The 16,090-nt window shown below is 37.8% G+C and overlaps 3 protein-coding genes across 5 annotated transcripts; 2 read left to right on the top strand and 1 right to left on the bottom strand.

The window, feature by feature from the left end:
- Positions 1–22: 22 nt before the first annotated feature.
- On the bottom strand, positions 23–2,686 carry sfrp2l (secreted frizzled-related protein 2 like). Its single transcript, XM_020940484.2, has 3 exons — positions 1,741–2,686; positions 1,265–1,345; positions 23–1,183 (listed from the first exon to the last, which is right to left on the bottom strand). Exons 1-3 carry the CDS (start codon positions 2,261–2,263, stop codon positions 774–776), a joined length of 1,014 nt encoding a protein of 337 aa, XP_020796143.1. The 5' UTR covers positions 2,264–2,686; the 3' UTR covers positions 23–773.
- A 47-nt stretch (positions 2,687–2,733) lies between these two features.
- On the top strand, positions 2,734–5,410 carry lamtor1 (late endosomal/lysosomal adaptor, MAPK and MTOR activator 1). The gene is made up of 5 exons (XM_055147737.1): positions 2,734–2,968; positions 3,296–3,432; positions 3,504–3,581; positions 3,678–3,801; positions 3,907–5,410. The coding sequence occupies exons 1-5, from the start codon at positions 2,927–2,929 to the stop codon at positions 3,997–3,999; spliced, it is 474 nt and encodes a 157-aa protein (XP_055003712.1). The 5' UTR covers positions 2,734–2,926; the 3' UTR covers positions 4,000–5,410.
- Positions 5,411–5,911: 501 nt separating this feature from the next.
- On the top strand, positions 5,912–16,057 carry numa1 (nuclear mitotic apparatus protein 1). 3 transcript variants are annotated; one of them, XM_055147728.1, is made up of 25 exons: positions 5,912–6,050; positions 6,302–6,356; positions 6,428–6,525; positions 6,637–6,710; positions 7,069–7,157; positions 7,248–7,322; positions 7,408–7,501; positions 7,572–7,725; positions 7,804–7,943; positions 8,025–8,136; positions 8,245–8,362; positions 8,448–8,588; positions 8,661–8,774; positions 8,874–12,398; positions 12,465–12,674; positions 12,746–12,933; positions 13,026–13,157; positions 13,248–13,326; positions 13,476–13,665; positions 13,763–13,899; positions 13,999–14,280; positions 14,353–14,451; positions 14,529–14,852; positions 15,000–15,032; positions 15,579–16,057. In XM_055147728.1, exons 2-25 carry the CDS (start codon positions 6,324–6,326, stop codon positions 15,600–15,602), a joined length of 6,465 nt encoding a protein of 2,154 aa, XP_055003703.1. In that variant the 5' UTR covers positions 5,912–6,050; positions 6,302–6,323; the 3' UTR covers positions 15,603–16,057. The 3 variants fall into 3 exon arrangements, with proteins under 3 accessions (XP_055003703.1, XP_055003702.1, XP_055003704.1); XM_055147727.1 differs by having other exon boundaries at positions 5,913–6,050; positions 13,248–13,350; XM_055147729.1 differs by lacking the exon at positions 15,000–15,032 and having other exon boundaries at positions 5,914–6,050; positions 13,248–13,350.
- Positions 16,058–16,090: the final 33 nt, after the last annotated feature.

Genomic DNA, 16,090 nt, shown 5'->3' with positions numbered 1-16,090 from the left:
TTGTTAAATGTCCTCAGAAAAAGCAATAATTTAAATGTGCCTAATTTTAGCAATTAAATTACAGTTAAAACACATGTATACATTTTTAGCAAGCTGAATAATATATACAGACTGATATTCAGAATAAACAGGTTGAGTAAGTCTGGTAAGACGCAGGAAGACACATGATATAGATGCAAAGACAGGTGTTTGTCTGGGAGGTTTAATAAGTGTCCAGTTTCTTCCTTAGTCACAATAGAAAACACAATAAAACACTAATGACTCATAGTTTATGAAAAGTAATGCTGTAAAAATATAGAGAGTAGGGTATAAAAGATATGAAGGCAAAGTATCAATATTTCAAACTAGAAAAACAAGTAATGTATTATTTGCCCTAATACAGAGATGAGTACTCCATGTACTCATGTGGGTATTAGGGCAAATAATCAAATATACAACTTAAAGTACTGTAATTAAAGGTGGGCGGTACTGACTAAAATTATCTCAATAATAGTCTTCAGCCTATAGTATGTCATTTCAACAGAAATGTGTAAAACATATCTTTAAATGTATGAGTTCAGGTTTAAGTGTGAGAAAACATGCGAAATCGCTGTATATCCTTACTTGAAATGTAAGCGTTTTTTCCATCTTTTCAAACAATATACTTTTGTTTATATACAGATTTAGCATTTCTTAAAAATAAAACAACATTCACAGTTCAATTACCTGCCCACCTTTGTTTGCAGTTACAAATGGTGCTGAATTGCTGTGTAATCACAAATAAAATAAAATGGTTACAAATTCATCTCTGGACATTGCTGTTTAAGAAGAGCTCTGATAAACTTCTTTAGCTCTTTGTCATCTTTGGTCCACCTCACCAGGCGGATTATCACCAACCTCCCCTCTTCTGCTTTAGCCAGAACAAGATACCACCCCTGAACCGCAGCACTTTGACTTTCATGGACCTGCCCTCCATCTGTATTGTCTCCCAGTTCTGTTCCTGACATCTCTGAAGAGTCCAAACCAGGACAAATGCAGTTGCCCCCTTCAGGCAGCCACAAAGCACTGTGAGCCATTGCACCACCAATCCCCTCTGCCTTCTCAGCGCCTCCTCCTGCCCATCTCAAGATTCGACTGCGGGGTGTAGGCACCAACTGGCGGTCTCCTCCCACTGTGGACACACTCCCCAGGCGCATCTTAAATGCTGAAAAAGACAAAGATTCTAAAGGCTAGACTGCATAGTTTAAACCTAAATATTTAAGAGTTTAAAGTTGCCCTTACTCACCATATGGGCTCTGACAAAAGTTGTCCTGGATGTCAGTTTCTCCTTCTGCAGCAAGGCTACAGGCATCACAGATAACAGTTCCTGCATATAAAATATGCAACGTTATCATTAGGATGTGAGTTATGCTCTTTTGCCTACTTTTTCTCTGTATGGTGGTATTTGCCTATACAATAATGTCTTTGATATTGCTATTAACTTTCATGTGAAACACTTTCAGATTGGATTTAAGAGATGAGATTGGTTTAGATAGGCTCCTTGAACTGAAGTAGACCAATTAAAAACAATTACGGTTACACAGGTTACACAAACTTAATTAGGTGCTGATTAACCTTTGTTGTGTTTATGTTGTTTATCTATAAGCCTGTGAACCTGATCTTGTTTTAATAGATCCAAGGATCTTGGACAGTGCAGTGGAACTAGTAACGCCCCTGGGGTGTGCTGTAGACTTCGTGTGTCAGATCATGTAGAATTCAAACCTTTTAGCGCCTCCTCGTTCTTGAGCTCTTCGTCTGTCCGCGTTTCCCCCTCTCCAGTGGCTGGGATACACAGCTCGGTTCCACGTGGAAACCGTGTGCAGTTAAACATCTCCGGCCATGGGAAGCCGAAGGCGCTCATAACAGGCACACAACCATCTCGTACGGCCTCACAGAGGCTCCGACACGGGCTTACTGGTGCGCTGAGCTCTGGCAAACACACGGGGGCGAACAGGGAGCACAGAAACTTCTTGGTGTCTCTGTGACAAAGTTTGGAAATCAGAGGCATCCATGCCGCAGATTGTTGTTGGGCCTCTCTCAAAGAATCATGGCCGAGAAGGTTAGGTATGCGCATTTGTCTGTAGCCGATCCCGTGACAAAGAGCCAGGGTGCTCGGGATGGGTCTGCACACAGAGCGGACTGAAGACGCCAAACCCAGTGATTGTGGTCCATGTTGAGTTGCAGACTCACTGCCAGCATTAGAAAATCCAAGTAGTATAAAAAAACTAAAGGAGGATAAAAGCATTATTCTTTCTTTAAAAACAAAAAGAACAATGGGCCTGAAAACATCGGCACCCCTGTCTGCCTTGCAGCAACTGAGTAAAGGTGTAAACAAAGAGGTGTGGTGGAAAAAAGGGGTAAATTATGTAGGCGTCCCCCATTCCCACCTCTGTCTTGAGAGCAATGGGCAACACTTTATGTACTTTACATACAACACTGTCTACTGAGGGGAATGTCCTTCGTCATAGCAGCATGGGAGAAGCTATAATATGACAAGATTACATCTATATTGCACAACATGCACATATTCTTTCGATTATAAAAAAAAATATGAAATGGACATATGTTCGGTTTCAACAAGAAAGTAATATTTCAATAGGCAAAACGTGTATGCTATGGGACTGTGATCACTGAACAGTTTCATGGGAGCCTAAACTTTCTCTGTACTCTGTGCTTGTTTCCATATTAAAAGAACACGTCTGTCACATGACTCTTCTCAAAAGCGGAAGTGGTTGTTGTGCTCTTGTGTTTGGTGTCATGTGATTTCCTTGTAGTCCAAGAAGCTGCTTTGACAGTTATTACTTTTTCATGAATCTAAAATAATTTTACTCACACGTTGTATGTTTACTGGGGTCCACACACACGGGTTATTTCTGTGTGTGTAGTAGTTTTCCCCTCGGACGCTGCCATGGGTTGCTGCTACAGCAGCGAAGACAAGCCCACAGAGGAGGTAAGCTAGCTGTTAGCGTGTATCATGCTAGAGCTATAGCATAACAATCCACGTTAACAAGTAAGTACAGTGTATTCGCATGTGATTTATAAATGTAATCATTAAGATAGTGGACACTTCAAACGTTTGCACATTACAGCATCAGCTCGTTAAAACCCTCGGGAAAGACTGAGGTAAACAGAGACGTCATCTAAACAATTCCTCATATTAGTGTATCCTTCTGCTTTGCATAAGTATTCTGCAACAATGTACTATAACTTCAAGTATTCTAGCTCTGGCCTTGTTCTGAAATCATGTGTTTTTGTCATTTTTCTAAACACTTTTTAGGAAGAAGAACACCTGATACCACCAAGTAATATTGTTAGCAAATCTCCAAATGGAACAGACTGGACCACACCAAGTGTCCCCTCAGCACGTACAGATGAGCAGGCCCTCCTCACTTCCATCCTCACCAAGACTGCACAGTAGGAAAATCTCTCATTTTGTGACAGTAATTATATCATGATCCCAAACAAAGCAGCTGTTTTGCCTTCAGGAACATCATTGATGTCTCAGCAGCTGATCAGCATATGATGGAACCACATGAATACATGGATAGAGCACGGCAGTACAGGTACACATACTTTAAAACAATTTTTTTGCATAATAATTTTGAATAATTGTGTTATAATTTTCTATTTAAGAATTAACTCACAATTTTATATTGTAGCACAAAATTGGCTGTGTTGGGCAGCAGTTTACCACCCAAAAAGGCCCTCACACTTCCCTCCCTTACCAGTCAACCACACCAAGTGCTTGCAAGTGACCTGGTGCCATATTCAGATGTTCAGCAGGTAAATACACATTACACATGCACACATATGTATTTAGATATATATCATGTTCTGTTTAATACATTTCAATTTGCACTGTTGATACACCATTTTGTTTCTTTGCAGGTTTCCAAAATAGCCGCTTATGCTTACAGTGCAATCTCTCAAATCAAAGTGGATGCTAAAGAGGAATTGGTTGTCCAGTTTGCAATCCCCTGATCTCATTCACACATTGTCCCTCCATTATACTCACTGTAGTTCTGACTCTTTTACTTCTTTTAAACAATGATTTATATGCCTTTGGTCATTAACCATCTGCAAATCTAGATTATGGTGAGATACACCATAAATTATACACCTGTATCCATAATTTATGATGTGGGACAATGTCATCATGATAGCTACAATGTAACACTTAAAATAAAATACTTATTTAATAGGTTTCAGTAACTTTCAGTACCAAAACTATTTGGTAGTGTGCTGTTTTCCTTAATAGTACCATAAAGATAATGATGGCTTAACACTCCTATCCACCTGCTCAGAATTCAAGCATTCTGGTTTGACTCACATGTTTATAATTAAAAACAATGGGACTTTAAACTAAAACTTTCAACAATGTCTTGCTGTGTCCATAAAGCAGTGAGGATAGAAAAATATATTTTTCTGTTAATGAAGATTTTTATAGCATTTAAATATAAGTATGTGGAAATCCGTACATTCAGTTTTCTCACCTTATTCTATGCCATGTCAGGACCCCTGTACACATAAAGTCCATAAAGTGCTACAGCCAAAAAAACAATGATTCAACCAGCTTGACCATATGTTGAATTGTAATTCCACTCATCCATTGGTTTCAGAATGTAAAAGGGCTGTTGCCAAAGCAATTTACAATGTATCAAAAATATATCTTTGACAGTCTTCAAAATGCCACCTATAACAGTAAGTTGGAACCCATGAATAGTCTTGCAATTGTATTTGAGACTACTCTTGTACTGTCTTTGATGGGACAAGGGAAGATTCATACAATTTGACGTTGCTGAATCAAATTAGGAGACAAAAATGTCACTACATCAAACTTTCAGGGCATGTATATGAGAACAAGGTTTGTTATAGAGGTACAGAGAGAGCTGATGTGTGCCCTATTTGTACTTTTGTTTTTCACTGAGAAAAATGATCGAATGCACAGATGGTAATAAAGTTACTGTTTTGTAAACTCTAAGCAGATGTGAGAAAATGATTTTAAATCAGGTCTGCTTTTGGTAGCGTTTTCCTGCAGATTCTAATTTGAATAAGAATGGCAACTAACCATTGTAGCAGTGTTTTTTGAGTGTTTTTGAACAATTTTAACATAATACCATCATTTTGAGACTATTTATTTGAGTTCAAATGTAATTTTTCTCTTAATACTGAGATTAGGGGTTTACTATACATCACCAATAAGCATGGTGTGGCTTGTTGTCTTTAAAGGGATGATCTCTGACTGTTCAATGTTTCAATCTGCATTTTCTTGCAATGGGTTGTTGACAATTTTCAGCCACAAGTTCTGTAATCTGATGTTTGTATTATACTATAGCACCAAAAATCTATGTTTTGGTTGTCCTTTTTGATTCATTAAAATACTTAAAATACATGCTGTGCAAGGGTACTCTTTACAATAGTATTTTGGGAATTCTAATGCACTCTAATAAGAATGCGCCTCTGCTCTGAAAGCCTCCAGAGAGGGTGGTAAAGCCAATAGGCCTCAAAGCAAAATTGGGGAATTCTGATGGTTTGCAGAATCCTTTTTTCCTTAGTTTGTTACAAGTCAAATTGTGAAAGTCTTCAAGATGAAATTGTAATGAAAAAGTTCAACTCCATATTACTTTGCATGCACTTTACAGTCAGAACGAGGCAGCTGGAATTGGCTGTTTGTTACTATACTATTATACTAAAAATGTGTTACCATAACCCTAATCTAAATTATTTACTTTTACTTTAGCGTCATTTCTCTACTGAGCGCATGCACACAAGAGACAGACCATCTTTTTAAAAAATAAAAATAAAAAAAATAAATATCTAGCGTTAATATACTGACTTCCGGCGTTGGGATCAATCATCGTGAAGCATTTTCAGAAGTAGTGGAAGAAGCGCATGTGATTGGTTGGTTAAACTTTGAATTTTCCCGGTGTATTCGCCCACTCCATGTACACAGTTGGACGTTGACTACACGTCGTTTTGTTGTTTGCTTGATTAGAAACAGGTCGGAAAGGTGGCTTAGTACTTTGTTTTGGGTAAGTTTATTATTTTATCAACAATAACAGTAGCTCATTAGCCTATCGGTAAAAGTTCCAGTTTTTATATTCACAGTTAGCTAGCGTTTACACAAAATACGGGACTACTACTAACGCTAAATGATAATATGAGCTTTAATACTATCTGTCTCTTTATCCTTACCTGCAGATTCACTAATAGCGTACGAAGTGATGCATCAGTAGATTTTGTTGAGTAAATTGTCTAATTTTTTTTTGTGTCATTTTTGCAGTCCATTGGGGTGAGAGGTCGAAATGAATTTGGGCGTTAAAGCTCTCCTTAGCTGGGTAAGACCTCACAGCATTTAACCTAACATAAATGTTTCGATAGTTTTACATTTCGTCAATGTTATATTCAGGTCAAAGCTACAATAACCACAGACGGAGAAGCTGAAACTGACATAAACGTTGAAGATTTACAAAATGGGGAGATCTTACTCAAACTGGTCTATCTCCTGTAAGTAAACCACTTGGCTGCATTCATTTATTCATTGTTAATTAGACACGTCAAAACTAATCTGTTTTTTTTTTTGGGGGGGGGGGCTCTGTTTGGGCTCTGTCTTCGTAGAAAAAGAGAGTCCATACCCTGCCTGAGAAATTGTATTGATGATCGCTTCAAGATTATTTCTGACTTTATTGAAAGTAAGTAATTTTGGTCTGCGCATTTACATTTAGGGGCGGGCGACATTGACTAAAATTAATCTTCACATATTCTGGAATATCCCACTAACTGTGTCAATCTTTACATTTATTAGTCAAATGGTGTGAAATGTTCAATTACCCTAAGAACTGCACAAATATTACTTTGGAAGATGTAAAAAGAAGCCCCATCTCTAGTACTGCATTGAACATGCTGTAAATAAATTGTAACAATAACTGTATGTTCAAAGGTCGCCAATTATAACATTTTGAGTCTAGTATAACATATAAATTGAATAGAAAAAGTTAAGTTTTACTCTACCCCACATTATTCATGATCTTGAACTTTTTTTAATCACAGGAGATTGCAGATTTAATGCACTAAATGGGACTCCAATTGTATGGAGCGCTATTAAAGATGGCAGCAACATAACAATTGAAATTGCAAAGGTAAATTGAATATACATCTTTTTTTTCTGTCAGAAATTTATATTTGCTGTTTTTTGTTTTGCCTAAGTGCTATGCTATGTTTTATTTTAGGTCCTTTTGTTGCTCGTTTATCATGACATGATGAATGACCATTGCACCCTAAGGACCCTGGATTGTGACGTAGAGGTAGATCTTGTTTCTTAAGTAAATAAAATATTTGTTATTGTCATTGGAATGACAAAAAAAAGCATTTAAATGTTATACTTTTTAGAATCAGATAGCAAGCTTAACTGCTACTTATGTGATGGAGAGTGAAGGAAGCGTCTCTTTGAGGCCGGGACTTGATGCCTATCTGTCTAGACGTTGTAAGACATAATTTTATTTTAATTTTTTGTAAACCTTTGCAGGTTAAACTGACAGTTGTTTTCCTTTTAGACTTGCCTGTGTCCCGTGATATTTTTGATAAATCAAGCTCCACTTCAGTATCCAGTGTATCATCAGTATACGATGAGGATGAGTCCCCTCTCTTTGGTCGTTCTCAAAAAGTCAAATTTTTGGACTTGCAAAATGTAGCATCGTCTTCAGCCAGGTTTTTGTCAAGCTTTTGACCCATTTCAAACAATCGTCACACTTCATATACATACTAATTATTATATTTTCATTACAGCTGTTCACCTATACAAGACATTATAAACACACCCATATTTCAGATGAGGAAGCTGCAACGTCAATTAATACAAGACCGGGATTACAGAGATGGGTTGGAAAAGGAACTCTCCAGCAAACTGGCACTTTTGGCACAAAGAGGTAGCCTAAATGTGTAGGTTATAGTATGCATTCTTAAAGTATAACTTTTCTACATTTTAACTTTGAATTATTTCATTTTAGAATCCCAAATAAATCAGCTGCAGCATTGTTTGGATAAACTAAAGAAGGACCAAGGTGCTTGTGAACAAACTGCAAGAGAGCAAATTGATGAGCTGGAAAACAAGAATAACATGTAAGCTCTGTTGCCTAAATTGGGTTGCAATTTACAAGTTGCATAAATTTTCAGTTGCATCATGGATGTGCAATACTAGTCAACAATTTTTCTATTTTATGAGTTTAGGTTGCAGTCACGCTTTAATGATGTACTGAGGCAGAATAAAGAACTCAAGGGTAATACTGCACTGATGGAGCGCAAAGTAGATGAACTAGCTGAAGAAAATGGTGTGCTGTCTTCGCGGGTAACTGGTTTCAACGACTTTAAAAAGTTCAGTACTTAAAAAAGTTATTAAGAATGGGACTTGGTCTTATCTGTTTTTCTTTTAGATGACAACAGTGTCTTCTCAGTTGGCGATTTTTAAGGCGGAAGTTGACAGACTGACAGAGACCCAAACTTCTAATGAAGTTGAGTGGAGAAGTACTGTAAGCAATTTGCAATCAGAGCTTAATGAAGCAAGGGCACAAAAGGTATGGAAAAGGTTTTTGACTGTGTAGTCCAAGATGAAGTGGCAAATAAGTGCCAATATCCTGCATTTACAGGAACTTCTTGCAGAACAAATTGAGATCCTTCAAGGAAAGATATCCTGTTTAGAAGATAAAATAAGCAGATCCACACAAGAAGAGGAAGGTGACAATATGTTTGTTTCAGTGGAGGTATGATAATGAACTACAACCATTTATCTGTTAATTTGTGTAAAAAAAAAAAAAAAAGTTACATTTATTTGACTATATCCTTTTTTGTCATATTGGCAGAAAGAATTGCTGGAGAACAAAATCAGCTTGTTAACTGATGAATTGGAGAACACCACAAATTCTCTTCAGAAAATTGAAGAGGAGGCACAGGCCAAGACCCAGCAACTAAAGGAACGTGAGCAAGACATTTCTGACCAGAAGGAACTTTTACTGCAACAACAGAACCAAATTGGTCAGTTGATTGAGTCAAAGAATATAGCGGTAAGAAACCTCCAGAAAGAGATGACAGAGGTGAGAGAAGTTCTGCAACAGAAAATATCTGCACTTAAACTTCAACTGGAAGAAGCTGAGCAAAAGAAAAATGAACAGACCACAAGGTTACAAGTCCAAATTGAGTCATGTAATCAAGAAATTGAAAAACTGAAGGAAAGGAAACGAGAAAAAGAAGATCTTCTTCTTCAAACTGAGGAAAGAGTTAAAGATCTCATGACCAAGCTGTATACTGCTAATAATCTTTTGGCTGATAAAGCTCAAGAAGTAAGCAGACTCACAGAAAAGATAGCTCTACTAACTGAAATGCATCAACAAGCCAAAGATGAAAGTCTAGCCAAAGAAGAAATGTTTTCACAATTGCTGCTGGAAAAATCTCAAGATAAGGAGGTTCTTCAAAATAACATCCAGTCATTAAAAGATGAAGTCAACAACCTTAAAACATCACTAACACACACTGAAGAGGAACTGCAAAGAGAAAAAGATCTCCTCAGTAAAACAAATAAAGAAAGCAGTGAGCGAATTGAGGGTCTCAATCATGATATTGTACTTTGTAAAGAGACAATTGAGACACTTAAAGAGGAACTTCACGTCAAAGATGAGCAACTAATTGAGGTTAAAAAAGATAACGCAATACAGTCAGAAAGGTTGCAAGCGGAAATCTGTGCTCTTAAAAGTCAAATCAATGGTTTGTGTGATTCTTTGAATGAAGAAAAGCAACAGGTCCACATAAAGCAGAGTGAATTGATGAAACTGGAAGAAGAAAGTTCTCATCAAAAAGGACTTCTGCAGCAACAGTTATCATTTTCTGAAGAGATGATAAAAAATTTAAAAGCTGAAATTGAAACAAAGATTGAACAAATAAGCTTGTTAGAAAACCAAAGATTTGAGCAATCTGTCCTCTTAAAAAGGGAAACAAATAACTTGCAGCAACAAGTGGAGTCTCTCACATCTCGGCTTAGAAAGGCAGAAGAGGATTTATGTTTAAAGGAAAATGACTTTGCCCTGAAACAGCAGGAGGTGGAGGGACTGCAGACAAAGGTGTCTGAATTTGAAGAGAAGATCAAGAGACTACATGCCAACATTAAAACTAAAGAGGAAGAATTATTAAATCTTAAGGGGAAAACCTCCATAGAGATGGAACGTCTAAAGGAAGAGAACCTCAAACGGTCAGAGGAGCTTGAGAATGAAATCCAACTTCTCAGTTCCGAAGTCCAAAGTTTGCATCATTCTTTAAACAGTGTTACAGAACAGCTGAGGCTTACAGAAGACATGCTGGCCAGAAAAGAGATGGAGATTTCACATGAAAATGATGTGATTCAAAAACTAAAGGCATCATTTGATGATGAGATGTTTGCTCTTAGGCAGCAGCTACGTGCTAATGAAGAACAGATGGTTACACTAAAAAGTAAGACTGATTGTCAGTCTAGCATACACCAACAAGAGATGCAGTCCCTTAAGGACCAGCTTCACAATATGGCCGAAGCATTGAGTAAAGCTGAAGAGATGGTTCAGACTCAGCTCCAAATGATTACTGAACAAGAAATTAAAAGTGCTCAGGAGAAAGAGGTGCTTGAGCAAAAACTTGTAGACTCTCAGGCCGTTATCAGGGAGCTAGAGAATGAGATTAGTGTTAAAGAACAACAAATGATGGAGCTGAGGACACAGAGCTCTGAGCAGTCCAATGTTCTGTATGAGCAAAATGAGCATCTTCAGAAACAGATGCAGTTACTAACCTCTTCTTTGAAAGACACTGAAGATAAAATGCATTCCAAAGAGTCTTTACTAACGCAACAACAGCATGAAAACCAACTGAAACAAGAAGAACTTTGTGGCCTACATCTTAAAGTGGAACAGGCTGAAAAAGATGTGGCATTATTCAACCAAGAGAAAAGTCAGATGCAGATAAATCTTCAAGAAAAGGAGGAGCTTCTGGTCAAAACTAAACAGCAGTATCAGATGGTTCAGGCAGAGTTATCTGCAATTAAAATCAGGTTGGCTGAAAATGACAAAGATGTTGGCAAACTCAAGGATGAGGCAGTAGCACAGATGGAGTTGTTTCACAAAACAAAAGAACAAGTTAAACACAAAGATGACTTGTTTAAAGAGCTACAAGAACAAAGTTCAAGACAAATTGATGATTTGCAACAATGTATGGAGACCTTGAAAGGTCAACTTGATGATTGTTCTCATAAACTTGTGGTCAAAGAAGAGCTGTTAATTAAATGCCAGCTGGAATCAGATCAGCAAATTGATCATCTTAAGCAAGAACTTGTGTCTCTCAACGCAGAGCTCAGTCAACACAAAGAAATGAATACCCATGTCCTCAGACAAAAGGAAGAAACACTTAAATCTACACAAAAGGATAGGGATTGTCTTATTAAAGAAAAAGAAGCACTGCATGCAAGAATACTTGCTGTAGAGTCTTTACTAACGCAACAACAGCATGAAAACCAACTGAAACAAGAAGAACTTTGTGGCCTACATCTTAAAGTGGAACAGGCTGAAAAAGATGTGGCATTATTCAACCAAGAGAAACGTCAGATGCAGATAAATCTTCAAGAAAAAGAGGAGCTTCTGGTCAAAACTAAACAGCAGTATCAGATGGTTCAGGCAGAGTTATCTGCAATTAAAATCAGGTTGGCTGAAAATGACAAAGATGTTGGCAAACTCAAGGATGAGGCAGTAGCACAGATGGAGTTGTTTCACAAAACAAAAGAACAAGTTAAACACAAAGATGACTTGTTTAAAGAGCTACAAGAACAAAGTTCAAGACAAATTGATGATTTGCAACAATGTATGGAGACTTTGAAAGGTCAACTTGATGATTGTTCTCATAAACTTGTGGTCAAAGAAGAGCTGTTAATTAAATGCCAGCTGGAATCAGATCAGCAAATTGATCATCTTAAGCAAGAACGTGTGTCTCTCAGCACAGAGCTCAACCAACACAAAGAAATGAATACCCATGTCCTCAGACAAAAGGAAGAAACATTTAAATCTACACAAAAGGAAAGGGATTGTCTTATTAAAGAAAAAGAAGCACTGCATGCCAGAATACTTGCTGTAGAGAAACAACTGGAAGTCACTGTCTCAGAAAACCAGAGACTGGCCCAAGCCAAGCAGGCCATAGAAAGAGAGAATGATGCTGCCCTAAAGCTCCAGACTAAACTGCAGCAGGAGCTGCAAATGCTGAAAGAGGACAAGGACACTCTTCTAAAGGAAAAGGAAAAAATGGAAAACACGGAGTTAGTGAAGAAAGACTTGCTTGAGCAGCTCTCTGCAAAATCTACTGCTGTGGAACATTATAAAGCACAGGTTAGTGAATGAAAATATCTGACATTGTGTGTTTGTGTTTTTGCTCAATTTCTTCTGTTTCAATAGATGGAGAAGGCAGTGAGTCACTATAATAGCAAGAAGCAGCTTTTACAGAAAAGTGAAGAAGAGGTGGCTAATTTGAAACAATCACTTGAGGTTGAGGAGCGTGAAGTTAAAACTGTTACCATGGAAAACAAGCTTCTACAAATGGAAATGGATAAAATACAAAGCAATGAAAAATTACTTCTGAACAAGATTGCCAGTTTGGAAGCACAGGTATGGTCTAAAAATACTGCCACATTACAGTAGTGTGTGAAGTAACAGCACATCTGTCTGCTTAATTTCAGCTAAGCTTTGCAGACAAGGCTCTCCGCGCACAAAATAAATTCCACTTTGAGCAGAAGACATCAGAGCAAATGCCCTTTACTTTGGAAGTTCCTGGAGAGCGAAATGGTATTATAAGAACAAAGGTTAGGAGCATGAGCTCTGACAGCCTGGACCAGAGCTCTTTAGATGATTCGCTGAACAACACAAGGTATTAAGAGAATTGTAGAATTTTTATTTATTTATTTTTTCATTGTTAAACACACCAGACAGTTGCTGTAAGTTTTTCTTTATTATTCATAGAAAATTATCTGCACCTGGTGAAGCAAGCACTCCACTAGTTCGCAGTTCAGAGCGCCTAGCAGCCAAACGCAATGGACTCCAGGCTGAGTCTCTAGAGACTCTTTACTTTACACCCATCAGCACAAGACACCGGTAAGGCAGGCCAAACTTTTATTTATTCTATTTTTAGATGTTAAAGTTGAGGAAGTACTGATAGATTTTGTATACATTGTGACATTACAGGGCTACTACAGACTTCAAACCAGAGGAGTCTGCCAAGAGAAATTCAGCTTCATCTGTCAAGAGACGTAGGACCACACAGGTTATAAACATCACCATGACAAAGGTGGAGGAAACTCACATGCACCCTTATGTTTATTTGTAATTCACGTTGTTAAAGACCATGCATGTCATTATTTTAAGGTTTAAAGATTGTTTTACAATAACAGTTTTTTTTTTTTAAATCTGTAGAAAACTCCAGGCCGCAATGAAGCTGATGAAACTTTCTACAGTTTGACTTCAGCTCGCTCCCAGCCAAATCTCTCTAGTGCCCATAAAGCCCAGGGAATCTCCACAGAACTTTTCACTACACCTAAAGCAACTGAAGCTGACCAGCTCATCGGTCTCCCAGGATACAGACGCAGCACCATCCATTCACAGGGTAACTTGTGCTTGTGTTCACAGGCTAACCTGCTTGTATAATAACATATATTCAAAGGCTGTAAATGTAACTTGTTCATTTATGCCATCTTCCCTAGCTACAAGTACATTCTGTGTTGGAACAGAGAATGAACCAGAAGGTGGACCTGAGGACTGGATGAGAATAGCTGAGATTCAGGCAAGAAACAAGGCTTGCCTTCCACATCTGAAGAGCAGCTATCCGTTGGAATTTGATGTGAGTTTGACTCTAGTTTCAACACCAACTAATTGGTGTACTATTACACAGTACATAGAAGGAATATGACTTAACGGCAAACCTTTTATTTTCCATTAGACTGTTCGCAATAGTGCTTTGATTTTCACTGATGAAGAACTCAGGACTGGTGACCCTATTGAGACTATCCGCCGTGCATCTGTGATGCCTGGGCAGCTCCAGGACTCTCTGACTTCCCACAGACTCTCTTACATGGGTCACAATGGTAAAAATGCTACATCTCAGTCACGGCTCTCCTTAATGCCAGGCCAAGCCATTCCCAAAGCAGTCAGCGCCACTCTCAGGAACCCAAAAAACAAGCGAGCTTCATCTACACTGACTACACATCCAACTTCACCTGAGGTAATTTTTACAGCTGTACATTTTACTTTCTGTTCTGGACTGCCTTTATGGGGTATTTTGTCTTTTTCACAGAAAAAAATTAGAGCCAGCTGTTTCCCTCGTCCACTTACTCCCAAAAATAAGAATGTTACTGGTCCAGCAATCCCTCACATCCAGACTGCCCTGAGTCCAGTGAGTTCCTGTATTTTATTTTTATTTTTTTTCAATGTTTTTCTTTTTTTCTTTTCCTAATATTTTATATATTCTAGGCGGATCGGAGGCAGTCAATGATGTTTACTATTGACAACACCCCAAGAAAAGACCCTAGAAAAGACATTCTAAAGAAGGGTCTAAACAAACTACGAAGCTCTACTCGTAAATCACCAGGCAAAAATCTCAAGTCTCCTGCACAGTCAGTTAGTCGTCGTGGCCAAGAGAATATTCCTGCGAGAAATGGACGCACACCTGTCGAAGGGACTGGCAGGCTGGGAAGCCAGAAATCCCCTTTGGTAGCAAATAAAGGACAGAGAAAGTCCCCACGTGTATCCACTAGGGCTGCAAAGTCCCCTGGCCTAACGGCTAGCGCACGCAAGGTACATTTCTTTTAAACTATAACTATGGTAATTATAACTATCTATACTTTACTCTGAATCACTTTTTGTTTTAAAAGGTAGTGCGTTTTGCATAGCTAAAAAGCCATAAGAAATTGACTCAATTTGATAAATGTAAACACTTTTCAGGAGTGTGATATTGTACCTCAGGAAAATCTCACTGTAAGTGTATATTGTTGTGGGGTTTCAGTGGAGTGGATTCACAATTAAAGGCTCTGATTGAATCACATGGGCTTAAAGGTGCACTCTAACCTTTTTGGTGGGGGTCCAAAACCTGCTTACCACTATGGTGTATTGTAACTTTGTCTAAAATGTTTCACTGTATAGCATTACAATGACAATTCATATTCCACAACAAAATATTGCAGGTTTGCATTTATTCAATAGTGTTTCTATTGCTAAAAAAAATAAAATACATATTGGGGGCGAGTCACCTCAGAACATCTGACTGATCTCACCTCGGGGTGTTGCCTACTTGTCTCTATTTCAATAGGCTAGTGTTTTGCCTGGAATCCTCAACAGTGTTACAGCATTAACCTGCATATACAGGTAGTTAAGCATGTGACAGACCTCCCACCACAGAAGTTAACTGTATAGTAAATAATGTTGGTGTGAGTTTAACCGGGAAGCAGGTGTAGTCTGTTCTCAAGTTGATAAAATGTTTAAAATGTGATAACTGTTTATTTACTAGATCTTTTCTTTCCACAGATGATGAGCAGGATGAAGGTGTGATGCATTTTATTTTTAGCCCTGTGGGACAGCACTGGACAAAATAATTTGGTTGTTTTATCAAATCACTTAATTGAAATTGTAGTGTCATACAGAGTAAATCATTTATGTTTGTAGCAATTTAAGCATTGCATATTATCACATGGACAAAAACTGGGAACATTAGTTTTGCTTCATTTATACTTTTGTTTTAAATTGGAGATTTGTGTGCCCAAGTTTTTACAAAAAGCTTAACATTGCCTCATGTTTTATAATTTTTAAGATTTTTTTTTACATTCTGAATGAAATTTAAAGATTTGTATTACAGCTCAGGTTGTCAGTGGCTAATATTTGATTTTGGTTGGCATACTTTTATGCCACTCTCACCACTACACATTTTAATGTAAGTAAATTTACTTTTTAAGTTTCACTGTAATATATTTTTATGTTTATGAATAAAGTCTATCCAAATATCTTTATTTATTTATTTTTTATTGTAACAGTGAGGGTAC

Source organism: Boleophthalmus pectinirostris, unplaced genomic scaffold (genome assembly GCF_026225935.1).
Source record: "Boleophthalmus pectinirostris isolate CB_2022bp ecotype Guang Dong unplaced genomic scaffold, ASM2622593v1 HiC_scaffold_9, whole genome shotgun sequence".
In the NCBI taxonomy this organism is placed as follows: domain Eukaryota; kingdom Metazoa; phylum Chordata; class Actinopteri; order Gobiiformes; family Gobiidae; genus Boleophthalmus; species Boleophthalmus pectinirostris.
The sequence above is the reverse complement of the archived record's forward strand: the minus strand, read 5'-3'. Positions and strand labels throughout refer to the sequence as shown.